The 18078-nt window shown below is 38.0% G+C and overlaps 1 protein-coding gene across 4 annotated transcripts in view; it reads right to left on the reverse strand.

Moving 5' to 3' along the window:
- Nucleotides 1-5442: 5442 nt before the first annotated feature.
- The window catches only part of BLNK (B cell linker), an 82111-nt gene continuing 69475 nt past the window's right edge, over nt 5443-18078 (reverse strand). For all 4 annotated transcript variants that reach the window (XM_019953134.2, XM_070780583.1, XM_019953132.2 and 1 more), the window contains 8 exons: nt 17067-17094; nt 16227-16269; nt 15036-15123; nt 14272-14303; nt 10331-10407; nt 9449-9532; nt 8189-8344; nt 5443-5833 (listed from right to left, as the gene is read on the reverse strand). In XM_019953134.2, the coding sequence (XP_019808693.2) occupies nt 5714-5833; nt 8189-8344; nt 9449-9532; nt 10331-10407; nt 14272-14303; nt 15036-15123; nt 16227-16269; nt 17067-17094 (628 nt within the window). In that variant the 3' untranslated portion in view covers nt 5443-5713. The remainder of the gene's footprint in view (nt 5834-8188; nt 8345-9448; nt 9533-10330; nt 10408-14271; nt 14304-15035; nt 15124-16226; nt 16270-17066; nt 17095-18078) is intronic.

The raw sequence follows: 18078 nt of genomic DNA on the forward strand, positions 1-18078 counted from the left end.
TTTATGAGTTTTTTTTTTTTTTAACTTAGGTTATTCTGATGGAAAACCTACTTGGAGCCTCTATTGCCATAGCAGGAAATCTGAAAATAGAAACCTCTATCCTTCTTTTCTCCTGGCTGAAAGTTAGCTAAAGAAGGTTTTCCAAAACAGTATTCATTAATTCAAAGTTCTTAGTACAACTGGAAGAGTTAGTGTTACTTTTTCAATCCAACTCCTGGGTAAGGAGTTTTTCATTTTTTCCTACTTCTCCATTGAAAAGGGCCTGTTTGTCATTTACTTAAACTAATAGTTTAACTCTTCAGAATTTACTGTCTTACTAAGTATTCAGCACAGATTAAAATGTAATTATTTTTAAGAATTTCATTTTTATTAAGGAGTCACCAAGATACTTCAGTAAAGGATCTTAACAAATAACTTAGGCTTTGTGGGCCATTAGTTTCTGTTATAACTACTTAACTGTTATACTGAAACAGCAATAGACAACATGTGAATGAGTGTGCCTATGTTTTAAAATTATAATTGCATGTGTTAGTTTCTTCATTTTATTAAAACTTTGTTTAAAAAAATTGTCAGTGGGCTTAATCTGGCCCATCAGATGGTTTTTCCAGCCCTTGCTTTCTCTGATAGATGTGTTCTTAGATTGAGATTTTTATTCAAAATAGAAGTTTAAGAGAATTTTTTGTGATGCACACCAACTATACAAAAGGTTCAAAGTTTTGAAACTAAAATGTGTGTCGATATGGTTACCACCATAGATGTATTTGTTCAAAAATGTAGTGAAGGTGATGAAAATAATTAGTAGATAGGTCTTTTGTGTGCTAAGAGTAATGCAATTTATGGAGGGATCAAAAATCAAACAGTTGCTATGAGAATTTATGTTCAGGAATAGATACTGGTTCTTTTAGTGGTTTGAAATCCCTAGTGAGAAAAAGTAATAGAAATTGTTTAAGATGGAGGGAAATGGAGGTGAGCTGAAAATAGAATATAGTATAAATTCTGTGCAGCTCACTTATGATTTTTTTCTTGGTAAGTGATTCCTTTTCACATTGACATCTGCTTACTGAGGATTTGTCCCATTTGTGTTGAGGTATTGGCTCTGTTCCTTGCCACAGCCTTTGTTATGAACCTTGTTTTGAGCAAAGTGCCTTGGGGAATCTCATCTGGTGAAGATTACTGAGGGATGTTTGTTAAGAGTGTGGTATTTGCAGAAGAATTTCCCTATAGTGGAGAATTGAAAAATAGGATCAACTTGGTTGATTTTGGTGTTCATTGCTTTAAGTATGCTCCCTTTAATAACTGGAAAATTAAGTAAATATCTTAGAAGAGGTGTTTGATAAAGTTTTTGAATTATTTTTTGATTATTTCTCTAAAATGGTTTCTGTTAATAAATGCCTCTAGTTTAAAAGTCTTTTTTTCTTTAAAAAGTGAATATCATAAATTATGATACTGTAAATTTGAATAGGACTTCCCAGGTGGCTCAGTGATAAAAAGAATTTGCCTGCAGTGTAGGAGACATGCATTATATCTCTGGGTCAGGAAGCTTCCCTGGAGGAGATGGCAACCCACACCAGTATTCCTACCTGGGAAATCATGGTTGAATGAGCCTGGGGGACTACATAAGAATTGGACATGGGTTAGCAACTAAACAACAAACCTGAATAATGTAGGAAGAATGTTAATGTACTTCAGTTTTGAAAATCATGATTTTAGTCAATGCCAAGAATGTACTTATTTAAAAATGCTAATTGCTAGTAGAGACATTTTTAATATGTTAGAAGAAGATTTCTTCCCTAATACTTTAGAGTCCTTCAACCAAAAATGAAGGTTATATTCAGGTTGCAACTCAAATTGCCTCTTTCATTTCAGAAATGTAGGTGCCTGCTGTCATCAATTATTTCACATTACTAATATTGTTACTGTAGGAAAGCAAAATGAAAACTTGGAGTTTTGCAAATGACTATTTCAATATTTTGAAAATCCAAAAGAGTACACTGAGAAATAGTTAGCTTTGTGAACACTTAACAGTAGTCATTTGGAAGGCAATAAAGGAAGACCCATTTATAATAGCCACAAAATAAAAATCATGTGAATCTGCCAAAAGGAAAACCAAGCTGGGAGAAATACAATGTTTCTGGGTGTAAGATTAAATGTACCACTCTTTGGTAGGTCTCATTTTTCATGCCTGTGCCCCGCAGATGGCTTATATCAAACAGGTGGTGGCAGCTGGGTAGTGGTGCTCATTGCGCCACTCGCAATTCCTGCAATATAAGGGACAGGACAGGACAGCTACAGAAGTGTGTAGCCCCACTTTACCCCACAGCTTGCAGCAGACCTACCTGCTCTGTTTAGATTGGCAGTCATGTGACAGTTTACATCTCTCCCAGGTTTCTGGGGCAGAAGAGCTATTGTATATACATTAACAGCTAGTGAACCTTGGCACATTCTAGTCTCCTTCCATGCCCTCCCCAACCACCAACACAGCTGTTTGACAGGGAGCATTCAATGAAGAGCCAAATTCCCAACACTCCCTCACCCCACAACCTGCTCTATAGCACAGAGGCACAGAGTTTCTATTCAGGGGAAGGATGGAGTGAGCATCAAAGACTTGGTAACACACTGTCTGTTGCAAGGGGCCTGACTTTATCTGGATCAGATTGGAGTAGTTTGTACCTTATAGTATTGAAAACAGTAGAGCAATCATCTAGCAATTATTGAAGGCTAACAATTGCTAGTGATACCAGTAGCTATCAGTGAGAAGCTTAAAGCTGAGAGAGAGAGAAAATCTGGATAAAATTACAGACATCCCTTGTAATCAGAAAGGATGTGTGTGTGCTCGAGTCTGCAACCACATAAGAACAACTCTGGCTGAATGTAGGGCAAAACTTGTAAACTCCCTGAACAGTGAAAGAAATTCCAAGCCATACACAAATCCAATGTAAACGGTGTAAATCTCACTGATTCAGGAGTCTTAAGCACAACCTCTGATCAATCAGAATGTATGTGTGTTAGTCACTCAGTCGTGTCCTACTGTTTGTGATTCCATGAACTAAAAAGCCCACCAGGCTTTTCTGTCCATGAAATTCTCCAGACAAGAATACCGAAGTGGGTAGCTATTTCTTTCTCCAGGGGATCTTCCCAACCCAGGGATCGAACCCAGGTCTCTTGCATTGTAGGTGGATTCTTTACTGTCTAAGCTACCAGGGAAGCCTGATCAATCAATGGCTAATGACTAGATAGTGTCGACTCAGAAGCAACCCCTAGGCAGTCAGACTTAAGGATAAAACTGAGGGGAAAACAAGTTGACATCAGAGGCTGCATATTGTGGGGATAGACTTGAATTAGTTCAGCCAAGTTACTAAAAAGTCCAGAGTAGGGGAGGAGTATCCAGAGATCTGTAATATTATTATAATAACTAAAATTATAAAAACTAAACTGTCTAGTTTTCAACATAAAATTAGACATTCAAAGAAAGTGTGACATACCAGGGAAAAAGGCAATAGAAACTTCATTTGAGGGGTTCCAGATGTAGAGTGAATGTTAAGCAGCTATTATAAATATGTTCAAGACCTAAAGGAAACCAGATTTAAAGTATTTAAGTATTTCTGACAGTGTCCTATCAAGTGGAAAATATCAGTAAGATAGAAATTACAAAAAAAGAACGAAATTTTTTTAGTTGAAAAGTACAATGACCAAAGTGAAAAGTTTACTAGAGAGGCTCAACTGTTGATTTGAACTGGCAGAAGAATCAGCAAATCTTCAGATCAATAAGAGATTTTAAATACAAAGCACAGACAGAAAAAAGAATAAAGAAAAGCGGTCACACCACATACACAAAAATTAAAATGGATTATAAACCTAAATATAAGCAAAAACTATAAATCTTGTAGAAGTAAGATTTATGACCATTGTTTAGTCAAAGCCTTCTTAGATACGACACCAAAATCACAAGTGAAAAAATGAGAGAAAAAAGATACCTCAGAGTTTTATTGGAAGACACTGTAAAGTTGATCTGTTTCACCTAGTTTGGATTAATACAGATTCGATTTCAATTTTCATTTTTTAAAAACTTTGCTCTACATAGCTTTATCTCTCCACCCCCAATGCTATTATTGTCATAGATTATAGCTTTATAAATTGTGTGCCCATCAAGGCAGATTTATAATTACTACTTTATGCATTTTTCTTTTAAATTAGAAGGGGAAAAAGTTACAAATAAAAATTACATAGTATTTTTTGTCTTTTATATTTACCTATGCTGGTGTTTGTATTTACATTTATCAGTTCTGTGTTTTCTTTGTGTAGAATTGCATTACGAAGTAGTATCGTTTAAACTCGAAGGACTTTATTTGGACAGCAGATCTGCTAGCAATGTTTACTTGAAAATGTGCTAACTTTTCCTTTTTGAAAACTAGTTTTGCTGAATATAGAATCCTTGAGTGGCAATTTTTTCTATGCAGAACTTCAACTATGTCATCTCACTGCCATTTGGCTTCCATGGTTTCTGACAAGAAATCAGCTGTTAATCTTATTGAGATCCCTTCATATGTGAAGAGTCACTTTGCTCTTGCTGCTTTCAGGATTCTCTGTCTTTCAATAGTTTGATTATGATATTCCCGGTTTCCCCCCCCCCCCCCTTTTTTTTTTTTTACAGTTTATCCTACTTGAAGTTCATGAAGCTTTTTGGGTTGGTAGACCTTTTATTTTTTGTAAATCAGATTGGGGGAGTTTTTATTATTCAAATATTCTTTCTGATGCTTTTTCTTCTCTGCTTCAGAGACTCACGTTTTGAATACACTACTATGCTTGATAGTGTTCCAGAGGTCTCTAAGGCTCTGTTCATTTCTCTCTCTATCTTTCTCTTCCTTAGTATAGACAGTGTTAATTGATTTATCTTTAAGCTCATGGATTCTTTCTTCTGCCTGCTCAGATCTGTTGCTGAGCCCCTCTAGTGAATTTTTCATGTCAGTTATTTTACTTTTCAACTCTCTATATAAAGTTATAGAATGAACTTGCAGAAAGTCTGTATCTGTATACCTCTCTTGTTGGAATTTATGTTAATCTTGAGCTCAGAAAAAGGGGAAGGGAATGGCAACCAACTCCAGTTTTCTTGCCTGGAGAATTCCACGGACAGACCATGAGGTCGTAGAGAGTCAGACACAGCTGAGCAACTAACGCACACACACACACACACACAAAGGAACCATTACATCCCCCTTATCTGTACTTATGAGTATCATACATTATTATTTTATTTTCTACATATTAAAATTTTAAACAGGACATAATTGTCAAGCACCGACAGTAGACACCCTAGTTACATTAGTGCACCGGGACTATTGTGGTGGCCTAAATTTTTAGCAGCTTTGTTTTATCCAAGAATATCATTTTCTTATTTTGGAAGTAAAGTGTTATTTTCTTACATGACCGAAAATACTTTACGCCTTTTTTTTTTTTTTTTAAATAGAGACATTTATTTGGAGAATATTGGTAACATATTCTCAGCCTCGCCAGATATTAACAGTTCATCAGTTCAGGCAATAGAACAAGTCCTTGTGAGCTTCTTATAAGGAAATCCACAGCTTCCTCATCTGTTTTATTACTGGATGATTCATAATCCAAAAATATGAACTTTGGGGGCTTTTTCCTTAAAAGTGGAAGTAGGGAAAATATCTGAAGCAATGATGTTGACTTCCTCTTAAAAATGTTTTTCAATTTACGAAACTTTAACTGCGTATTTCAGTCTTGTGGAATCTTTTGTGTTATTCTGACTGTCAATAAGAACCAGGGGATTGTGTTGATGATTCTTGATCATTTCAGCAACACTTCCAAAGTACTAGAACAAGAAAACATAGATGAATTATACAGTGGAATTTGGAGAAGGAAATGGCAACCCACTCCAGTGTTCTTGCCTTGAGAATCCCAGGGACGGGGGAGCCTGGTGGGCTGCCAGCTATGGGGTCGCACAGAGTTGGACACGACTGAAGCGACTTAGCAGCAGCACATTGGAATTTATATTAACCTTGAGCTCTACTCCTCCCGTATTCTCCCACTCTTTCAGGTTAGTCAAAGTTACTATTCCCAGCTGACTACAAAAAAGACTAAATTAACAAAGGCCACAACCTTTGAGGTGTCAGACCCTGGCCAGTCAATAAGATTAAAAACACAACTGACATCCTCAATTAGTATAACTACTTAGAGAAATTACTTTGTTAAGTTATGCTGTAATATTTTGTTTTTTATTTAGCATCAAGTATAAACTGTCATACATTGAATTTCTGTCTATCTTTATAAAACATAGACTGTTATGTTGCATGTCTTAGATACAAGGATTGATGTAATAAATTAATCTTAGAATTTAGTGTCAAGAGAGTTATTTCCCAGATTAATTCATGTTTTGTTTTTGTGTTCTTTTTTTTTAACAAGAAAAACTTTATAAACCCTCATATATCCATTTTTGCTTTAGCTCCTAATAAATTTAGAGCTAAATTAGTGTCTAATTAATAATGGAATTTCATGCGAAGCTCTATTACATACTTATTTTTCTGTATATTAATTTCTATTGTCTATTAGTTTTAATTTAAGGCTATCACAATTTTTTTCTGAAAAGTAATCAATGTTTTAAATGAAGGATATAATAAATGTAACACAGACCATGAAATGATATGCATCAATTATACAAAAGTGCTACAAGCTCGCAATTATCAAATAAAGCCTTTTAGGGTCATTTTTTAAAAAGTGATAATTGTTTTGCAACACTGCTATATAATTTAACAATAATCATCAATTGATTTTCTTTTAGTTTTTCATATAAAGATAAACATCTAGAATTAAAAATGTTTAAAGGCCTCATTAATTATTTGGATAACTTCCAAATATTATACATTAAATAAATATTCAGAATACTCGTCAGTTTTTCAAATAAAACACCAGTTGTTTTCTAGATAACTGGCTCCTGAATACTAGGTCAGGGAGGAGAGGTAAGAGACAGAGGCTTTCAAGTACCTTTAGTCTTTATTTCTTACTTTCTCTTCATTTCCCCCTCCTGTACTTGCCAGTGAATTTTTTATGATACTCATAAAGACATTCATTCTGTTTGTTTGGCACAGCATATTGTTAAACTGAATGCAGTTGGAGGCTAAATTTATGGACTAACAAGCCAAGCAATGAAATAGCACAACCTCTTTGCAGTGAATTCCAAATGAAAAAGTGTGTTCTGAACCCAGGAAATATGGGAGAGAGTTGCTACACAAATAAGCACCTCACTCTGTCCTTATATACTCTTCTGAATATTTTTGAGTATTACTTTGTTGCAGTTTGGGGATTGAAATATTTGAAGTAGGGGGTTGAGCTGAGTTGAAGTATATGAAGTAAGGAGTGGAGTTGAGGCCTTTTTGTGATAATTTTTGTTATTTAAAACACTTTTAATATCCCATATTTAAGATATAACCTTTACACATATTTCTGATTTAATTGAATAAAGAATTGAGCATAACTTAGTTGCAGTTTCCCCTTAACACTCTTTTTTTCTGTCTGCATTAATTCAGTGTATTTGAAATAGTCACACATGGACCAAAAAACAATGTGTTTGATAACTCAAAATCCATGGTCAATAAAATAAAGCAAATATAGCATATCAAAGCAATAAAATACTCAATATATATCCACATAATGCTGAAACAGTTGCAAAAAAGTTAATCATGTAGTTATTTTTTCTACCCCAAAATATTCAAACACAAAGACAGACTTTTTAAGATGTCCACATGCTTAATATCATATAACCAAAGTTTTCATGTTTCAATTCAAATTTTCAGTATCTGTGACAAATAATATTTTTATTATAGATAATTTAAGTAAATGTTTTAAAGGACTCATATTTCTAGATGCTAGTATAATAATATGTGTTTACTATTATTATATGTGTTTATGTGTTTATCTTAATATCCATAGGCCAGATATCTGGGGAGTAGGGTGACACTCTGGTCTATTCATTCTGGGATAGGGATGAAGATTCTTTAAGCCAAGAAGAATCATTGTTTACCAGAGTTTTCTAGCAGGACAAGGAAGTCCAAAGCCCCTCTAAGAGCTCAAAATTTATCTGAGAGTATTTCAGGACCACTAAAAAGGACAGCTCCTGCATCCACCTTAAAGCCTTTTACAGAAGTATTGGATTAGAAGAGAAATTACTGACCTCTTCACCAGTTTTCTTTCGGCCCAAAGCATATTGTTTTGTTGCTTCAATAAATCGCACAGGTATATTATATACTCTCTTATTAAAAAATACAACTAATGTATATGGCTGTTTGGAATCATGGCCAGAGCTCTTCCGAATAAGAAATGATCCATCCTGTTTATTAAAAGAATAAGATTAGTGTTAACTTGTATTTCCATAGGTTAAAAATCAGCTTATGAAAATACCTATCAGTTCAGTTCAGTCGCTCAGTCGTGTCCGACTCTTTGTGACCCCATGAATCGCAGCACGCCAGGCCTCCCTGCCCATCACCAACTCCCAGAGTTCACTCAGACTCACGTCCATCGAGTCAGTGATGCCATCCAGCCATCTCATCCTCTGTCGTCCCCTTCTCCTCCTGCCCCCAATCCCTCGGTAATTATTTAGGTATATGATTTTTATTATTGATTAGAACTTGTTTTATTTTCTAAGAAAATACTTCAGTAAAATATATACTTATAGAAAACTCTGAATGAGGTCAGTGCTAGCTTTTTGAGGCACTGAAGATACTAAATTTATAGGATCTGGAAATGTGTGAAGAGACACATTAAGGTCAAATCTAAGGGGCACTCTTGAACTAGGAACCATGTTCACAAGTTACCTATGAATAATAAAACATATCAGACAAATTCTATTCAAAAGCACTATAAGAAGAAAGAAGACATTGGGAACCAAAACATTTCAACTGATAGCACATGGAACTCTGCTCAGTGTTATGTGGCAGCCTGGGTGGGAGGGGAGTTTATGAGATAACGGATACATGTATATGTATCCATATATCTATATGTATGGCTGAGTCCCTTCACTGTTCACCTGTAACTATCACAACATTATTTGTTGATCAATTGTACCCCAATACAAAATAAAAAGTTTAAAAAAATGTAACATGGCATTCCAAATTTAATTAAATCTTTAAAAATATTATAGAATCATAAATTCAAAAATTATGAACAAAAAGTGGACAAAAAACAGCAAAGAAAAATACAATGAGTTGATTAAACTCAGGAAAGAAGTTGAAGAGAAAGCAAAACTATCTCAGAAAAGAAGAAGAAATTATAAGGAGGGCATGGCAACCCACTCCAGTATTCTTGCCTGGAGAATCCCCATGGACGGAGGAACCTGGCAGTCCATGGGGTTGCAGAGAGTTGGACAAGCACACATCATCAGGGTGACAACTGTGCCAATATAGGCTGAGGACAGAATATGAGATTTAAAACAGACCTTGTTTGATCTGTATAATGCCTCTTCGGCTGACTTTCGATCACAGGCACCAGCATACCACGGTTTACAGTGAACATCCGCTTCCTGTGAATGAGAAGGCATTGTTAAGCATGAGATGGCACTTCAATGACACTGTAGTTTCTGGGCACTAGAAACAAAGTTTGCATCACCAGAAAGACCTAACTACATTTGGACCAGTAATCTGAAAATGAGTTTTATGCTTTTGCTCAGCCACAAGGATTACATAATTTTCCCATTTGGCCTTAGGGGCTGGACTTAATAATACTTGAACATAAGAACTAAGTCCTGCCAGATTCCTGAACCATTTATTCCTTTCTCCTAAATAAGTTACCATCTCCCTTTCTATTATGATCTTATTGTTGTTGCTATGTGGACTATTCTGTAATTTACAAAGCATGTTTACAAATATTATCTTATTTGATTCTTATAACCACTTTGAAGGCAAGATAAATATCTGCCATCATCCTTATTTAAATTTGAGAAAGCTTAGAGACTCTCCCTTTCTCTGTCTTTTTTTAAAACTGCTATTTTTTGTGTTTTAATATCATATGCCTCCACAGATCTATTCTGAGAAAATTACATAGTTTAAATAGAATCTATGTGAGAGGGAGAACAATAAAAACAGCACACTTCTTTGCTAGTTTTGAAGAAGCACCAATGGTTATTTATGGCATCCAGAATACAAATTAGAATAAATAGAGCAACGTCTTAACAATTGGGGGGGAAAAGTGTATTCTGTACCCATCAGCAAATGACAACTCACAAGCCAACTTAAAATAGAATCTGTTCTCAAGTTTCACTTCCAAATCTCTCTTATAAGAAGGCATGCCCTTTCCTGCAGTTTATGAGTTCATTTCATACCTGTTCTGACAAACCAGAGTTAGATGAAAAGCTGGGTAGTGGGCCATCCACGGTTGGGCTTCCCCCTTCTGGAAATCCTGAAAAGGATTTGAAAAGTCAGTGGATCCTGTTATATCTCGATCAGTTACTATGCCTGTATGTCAACACTGTGCTGGGTGCTGCAAGGAGCACACACACACTGACAAATCACACACATGAAAAATCACACACAGCAAAAGATCCTTAAGAGTATTGCTTCTCAGAGTGTGGCCTGAGGACCCTGGGGATCCCCAAGATTCTTTCAGGGGATTTGCAAGGTCTTTTCTAAATACATATCTCTGTGAAGCCCAATTTTCTTCGTATACTTCAACCGGTAAAAGACACTGTAACAGGTTGAATGTAGACGCAGATTTGAGAATTTGGCTGTGTCTGTTACTGCAGGCATTTAAGAAATTTTAAAAGTGTAAAGCGATGCCACTTCTCACTAAATCTTTTTTTAAATATAATTTTTTCATAGAAATATGTTACTTATATTAACATGTAATAAGTTTAATATTTTTTAAATGGGTTTAATTTTTAAAATGCCTTTTAATTAATACATTAAATATTACTAGAAAGAAACACATAAACCATAGTTCTTTGGGTCTGCAATGCTTTTAAGAGTGTTAGAATGGTCCTGAGGTCAAAATGATTGAGAATTGCTGCCTTAAGTACAAACTCCATCTAAATGTGGAGACATGAAGTGGAGAAAATACTTGGCTGTATTCATTCATTCAAAAGCTTTGGGAATATACAGCAATCAACAAAACAGCAAAATATCCCTCCCTCCTCGAGCTTAAACTTTAATGGAATGAGATAGACAATAAAGATATAAGTAAACATACATATAATATTACAGACTCATAGTGCTATGAAGAATAGACAGGGGAGCAGGTGGTGGATAGCTTTGGGCAAGTAGTATGTTTATATAGACAGGTCAGGGAGACTTCACTGAGGTGCACTTGGGTAAGATCTGCAGTTGGAGAGGGAGCAGGCATGTGTATATCTCAAGGAAGGATGTTCCAGGTATAGGAAACAGTGAATGCAAGGGCCTGGCAAATTTGAGGAATAGAGAGGGAGCCACTGTGCCTGGAGTGCAGTGAGAAAAGGGGACAAGAATAAGGAATGAACTCAGACAGGAGGTGGGGAAGGAGAAGGTTTGTGGGGCTCCTGGGACACTTAACACGACTTGAGCTTTAACGAGCATGGCATGGGAAGCTTTTGGAGGGTTTTGAACCGAATAGTAAAATTGTCTGCCTGTCTTTTAATAAGGTCACTCTGGCTCCAGGGCTGAAAATAGAGAGAAGGGGGTAAGAACAGAGAGAGGAGACCAGTTGAGTGTTGCAAACCCAGACAGGAGATGATGGTGCCTTGAAGCAGATAATATCAGTGGGAGTAGCAACAGTGATTGGATTCTGAACATATTTTGAAGGAACAGTTGAAAGGAGTGTGAAGAAAGCAAGCGAAGAGTCATGGGTGACTCTAAGGTTTTGACCAGAGCAACGAGAGTCGTCCTTCCTTAGGAGGGAAAGTCTGCAGGAAAAACAGGATTAGATGAACCAAGTGCTTCAGATAAAAGTGTCCTGGATGTTCAAAGGTGAGAGCCACCATTGTTAACAGGAGGGAGCAGTGTGGCAGGCCCAGCAAGGTTAGGTATGAAGGAAAGCTGTCTTCTAACAGGTGGGGACAATATTCCCAGATGGGAGCACCATAAGAGGTGGTCACGTGCTTCTAAGGTACATAGTACAAGGTGGCTAAGGGTTTCCACAGTTTGGGCAGCCAAGGGAGTTCCAGGCTGACATTTTCTGATCCCTGGATATACGCTAAAACGAGTCTTAGCTCATTTTCCCCTCACATGTGCCCTATGTAGGAGGAGCTCTCAGACCCTGTTTTATAGATAAGGTCTTCCTTGGCCACTGCAGCCCTCACTGCCTCCATTCCTCTCTGTGCCCACCCCCTGCCACTTTGCTTCATTTTTCTTTACCGTATGACTTATCTAGTTGTTTATTTTTCCTATCTCCTCCAGTAGAATAGAAGCTCCATAAGGGAGGGACTCATTTGTTTTGTTCACTGCTGTAGCCCCTGTGTCTAGAATCAGTTCAGTTCAGTCACTCAGTCATGTCCGACTCTTTGCAACCCCATAAACTACAGCATGCCAGGCCTCCCTGTCCATCACCAACTCCCGGAGTTTACTCAAACTCATGTCCATTGAGTCGGTGATGCCATACAGCCATCTCATCCTCTGTTGTCCCCTTCTCCTCTCGCCTTCAATCTTTCCCAGCATCAGGGTCTTTTCAAATGAGTCAGTTCTTCGCATCAGGTGGCCAAAGGATTGGAGTTTCAGCTTCAGCATCAGTCCTTCCAATGAATATTCAGGACTTAGTTTCTTTGGATGGAGAAGGCGATGGCAAAAGAAACTAAGTCCTGAATATTCATTGGAAGGACTGATGCTGAAGCTGAAACTCCAATTCTTTGGCCACCTGATGCGAAGAACTGACTCATTTGAAAAGACCCTGATGCTGGGAAAGATTGAAGGCGAGAGGAGAAGGGGACAACAGAGGATGAGATGGCTGTATGGCATCACCGACTCAATGGACATGAGTTTGAGTAAACTCCGGGAGTTGGTGATGTACAGGGAGGCCTGTGGGATCTCCTTGTAGTCCAAGGGACTGTCAAGAGTCTTCTTCAACACCACAGTTCAAAAGCATCAATTCTTCGGCACTCAGCTTTCTTTATAGTCCAACTCTCACATCCATACATGACTACTGGAAAAACCATAGCCTTGACTAGATGGACCTTTGTTGGAAAAGTGATGTCTCTTCTTTTTAATATGCTGTCTAGGTTGGTCATAACTTTTCTCCCAAGGAGCAAGTGTCTTTTAATTTCATGGCTGCAGTCACCATCTACAGTGATTTTGGAGCCCCCCAAAAATAAAGTCTCTCACTGTTTCCATTGTTTCCCCATCTATTTGCCATGAAGTGATGGGACCAGATGACATGATCTTAGTTTTCTGAATGTTGAGTCTAGAATAGTGCCTGGCATATGGCAGATGGTCAATAAGTATTTACCAATTGAAAGAATGACTTGGGTTAAAAAACATTAAAGAGTATAATAAAACTTTACATAGTAAAAAAAATAATTCTATAGCTACACCATTTCACTTTGTGTTCAGAATTTTAGAAAAGTTATATTTTGTTTCATTTATTTAAGATGAATCAACATCCAGTTAAAACCTAGTGAACAGATTTATGTTTATTTAAACACATGTAAATGTTGTATACAATAATTATTCTCTTTATTTAAATGTATCAAATCTTGAATACTTTGGAATATTTTTCAAATTATCCATGTCAGGAAGGGTTTTGTTTTGTGTTTTCATTTTTTTTCCTAGATTAAGTAGAAAGCAAATCAAGGTTTGGGTAATTGTGTTCTGTGAGCCTGACTTCATATATTTTTAGGGTATTGTATTATTTGCCTTGGGAAAATTATTCAGATATTTGCTAAATCTTTTCATGGTACCTTTTATAGATACATTTTATAATCTTTAAAAGGTATTTTAGATTTAATTTAAATATCATTTATTGAAGACCTTCTATGTACCAGGCACAACATGTTGTTTTACTTAATCATCTTATTTTGAAAATAGTTATATTGTTGTTGTGAAAAAAATTAAATAAATGATGATCAATAAAATACTCAATCAAAACTAAAAAGGAAAAAAGTAAGAATGATCCCATTTCTATTTACTTTTCAGAACAGCTCTATGAAATAAGGGTTCTTGGCCCCATTTTACAGATGAAGAAACAAGCTGGAGAGGATACTCCACTGGAAGAGGCAGTATTTCCCTGGAGCCCTGGGTGGAGACGTGAAGAGCCAACTCACACAATACTTGATACTGCTCTTCATGCCTTCATTGTACTTACTTGGCAGAGGTATGGGTTTTTGATGAACCGCCCTGAAAGGAAGAAATTCAGCTTAATTAAAGGGCAATGCACAAGATGAATAAGTTTGACTTTTTGTTTGCACTGAAGATACTCTGAACAGGTGCATCACAAAGGATCAACAGAAAGAACCAATAAAACACATCTAAAGACAGGAGAGGCACTACAGCCTTCAAGAGAAGTCAGATTATTCCCTTTAGTTTCTTTAAAAGAAGGAGGGTTAGCTTGTGTTAGATTTTACTTCAGTCCAATCATTAACCGAAATATTAAAGTCTCTGTGATTCTAAGCAGTTCTTTTAAAGTTGTTGCCTACTTAACATTTTTTAAAAATTTAATTGCAAAGCTGCTGCTGCTGCCGCTGCTGCTAGGTCACTTCAGTCGTGCGACCTATGGGGTCTGTGCGACCCCACAGACGGCAGCCCACCAGGCTCCCCGCTCCCTGGGATTCTCCAGGCAAGAATACTGGAGTGGGTTGCCATTTCCTTCTCCAATGCATGAAAGTGAAAAGTGAAAGTGAAGTCGTTCAGTCATATCCGACTCTTTGCGACCCCATGGACTGCAGCCTACCAGGCTCCTCCATCCATGGGATTTTCCAGGCAAGAGTACTGGAGTGGGGTGCCATTGCCTTCTCCAATAGCAAAGCAATAAAATACTAAATCTTTACTGATCACTATTAGCCAGTGTTTCTGTGCAGTATGACAATGCAGGTGTTAAGGAAACTTATTTTTAAAGGAAAAGATTCTTACTTCTGGGCAGGAGGAGGAAACACTGGTGACTGCATATTTTCTTGTCTGTGACTAGATCCCCGGTGGCGTTCAGCAGGTATAGGTTTTTCTGCATTAAGAAAATGATCATATTAGGATTAGAATGAAATGTCTGTCCCCATGCCCAAAGCCAGTATCAACCGAGAAGAACTGAGTTTGGTCAAATGTCTTCCCATGAGCAAGTCTTTCACCAAGAAGCTCTGAAGCCATGAAGTTTGCTCAGAGTTGTACTTACTTCCTGTAGAGGCTCACCCTAAGGCTTCACTATCCCTCCAAGCTCCCCGCTCAGCAGGCATGGAAGACCATAAGGAATGGAAGGATAGCAAGCCAAAAGCATCAAAGGAAAGGCAGAAGAAAGCAAGACAACAGGAAAGGAGTCTGGAGGAAAGATGTGGGAAATGATGGAAAAGACCAAGCAGAGCAATGAAAGCAGGCAGGTGAGTCGTAATGCACATTCAAAAAATGTCTACCATCCATCGTCAGAGACAGGTATGCCCGTGTTAACTCAGGAAATGGTAGCTTTTAACATTGAGTACCTTCAAGTGTGGAATTAGATGGGTACAGAGCTTTAGTTTCTATGTAGTGTTTTAGGTCTTGAGATTATGAATGATTCTTCTGGGTTTTTTCCTCCCAGTATTTTTCAAATTCAAATTTTTTAAAATGGGAAAGTTCTAATAGAAAGTATACATGGTTATGATAAAGGAAAGGAAGCATTTGAAGGTGTACTAAGAAGATTGATATTTGAACTCAGGAAACATTATTTTGAAAACTTAGCACAAGAACTTGTTCAAACAAACAGATTTTTAAAAATTTCATTACTTAACTTAGCCATTAATTCTGAGACATGTGAATGGTTCTAAATCAGTCTGCACACACCTATGTAAGGTTGTGGTGCAGTTTCTGGCAAGTCACATCTGTCTACAGACAGGCAGGTTTGGGGCATGTCGACTGTGGCCTTCTGCACAGATGTAGCTTGGCAAGCCCAGGTCCTGATCAGCTTTGCTACTCACTACTCATGGCAAAATAAAGACTGTTCTGTTTAAAAATTGAGTTTTATGTTTACAGTTGCCTTATAAATAATGAAAGAAATTTTAGAAATATATTTATATACAAATTTTTAATCAAAGTAACTTTTAGAGGACATGCTCTTCCATCAAAGTAATATAGATTTACCTTCACAAACACTTGAGGCATTCTGTTGAGAGGCAACTGGAGTCTATTAAAAAAAAAAAAAGGTAAGGATCCTCAATACAGTGATATATGGAAATAAAAGTCAAAACAATATTATTAAAATAAATACTGGGGAGAGTATTTCTTTGATGCATGGCTTTTCTTTCAATGACGAGAACAACCATTAAAAACACACAGTCCCCAGCTCAACCTTTGCATCAAGTGACAATGGACCAGAAGTGTGTCATGGAAGGAGCAGTGTCACTTTGGTGTGGGGTCTGCCCAGTCTGTCAGCAGGGCTGGTGGAAGGCATGGCCCCCCAGCAGCTGCTGGGCAGTAGTGCCTGTGCAGTGGAAATCTGGCATCTGGCTTAAGTTTCAGAACCCCACTGTCTTGGTGTTTGTGGTTGTAAATGTCAGGCTACAGTGTAGATACTAGATCAAGATGGCTTCCTTAAATAGTGGGCTGGCTCAGGTTCCCCACGTTCTGGCCAGAATATGAGTGTAGTCAGGACTGTGTGCCTGATGTACAGTTGTCAGTCATTAGCTCCCAGGCCAGGTAGGGAAGCAGACCCAGGGCCTCCCAAGGGGAAGGCAGAGGTCACAGGAGGCAGGGAGCCTGGCCTCTGCAGCCACTTACTCAGTGAAGCCACAGGCTTCCTGGAGGATAGGACCCTCCCATCTTCCCTGCCTAACTGAGGATTCCAAGATTCTCTTGGACTGTCCAGGCAGCAACAAGATTGCTGTGTTCCTCTTAGCTGAAAGCATTGTCAACTTTAAATAAAGGGATACGAATGAACAATGCAGGAAATATGAAGCACATTTAAACACAGAATTAACTTACTGTCTTCAGTGGCATAGCTGTTTTCTTCCTGGGGGATAAAAAGAGATTGACTTTGTTAAAACAGCAGAGATAAAGAGGAGCTGACGACTTATCATTTTACTCTCAAATACAAACTAGAATAATGAAAGTGATACAAGTCTGTAAGAAGATGATCCATGAAGGGCAGAGAGGGGCAGAAACAGGATTCAGTCATGATCTTCTGAACCTCAGATAGCATCCGCTGACAGATGGCCAAGGGGTTAATGGGGATAAACAGGAGAGCCAGTTGCCAGGGAGTCAAGATAACTGAGCTCTTGTTCCAGTTCTGCAACTAATTACTCTGTGACCTCAGGCCTCTCTCTTGGCTGTGAGGGCCAGTCTGGGCTTTAGTTTCCTCATCTGTAATGTAAGGACCACAAATAGTATTTTCAAAGGTGCATGGAGATCCCTCCCTTCCCCCAACAGCACCCCAGGGCTACTGTCTGGGGAAGGAGGGTGAAGACGTGAGGGTGGCCAAGCAGGTGTGTTTGGCAGCCAGCGCCTCCCCACGCCAGTATCCCTCAAGCTTCTGGTGACTCCTCTCTACTGGACATCTGCCTAGAATTTCACTCCAAACAGATAAACCCAAGACAAATGATGTGTTTGAGAACCACTGCAACCTCTGGTCCTGAGGGTTCTTGCATGAGCTAAGGTACCAGTTTGTCTTAGTTCAGTAGAGACTGGACTCTAATGTGCCATGTACTTAGTTGCTCCGTCATTTCTGAGTCTTTGTAACCCCATGGACTGTAGCTTGCCAGGCTCACCTGTCCGTGGGGGTTCTCCAGGCAAGAATACTGGAGTGGGTTGCCATGCCCTCCTACAGGGGATCGTCCCAATCCAGGGATCAAACCCAGGTCTGCATTACAGGCAGATTCTTAACCATCTGAGCCACAAGGGAAGCTAAGGCTTTATAATTGTCATCTGCATTTATTCTAAATACTGGCTTTCTCTCTGTCTCTCACTTTGTTTCAGCTGAGAGCTGGAAGATTGGGGG

This window comes from Bos indicus, chromosome 26, assembly GCF_029378745.1.
Source record: "Bos indicus isolate NIAB-ARS_2022 breed Sahiwal x Tharparkar chromosome 26, NIAB-ARS_B.indTharparkar_mat_pri_1.0, whole genome shotgun sequence".
NCBI lineage: Eukaryota > Metazoa > Chordata > Mammalia > Artiodactyla > Bovidae > Bos > Bos indicus.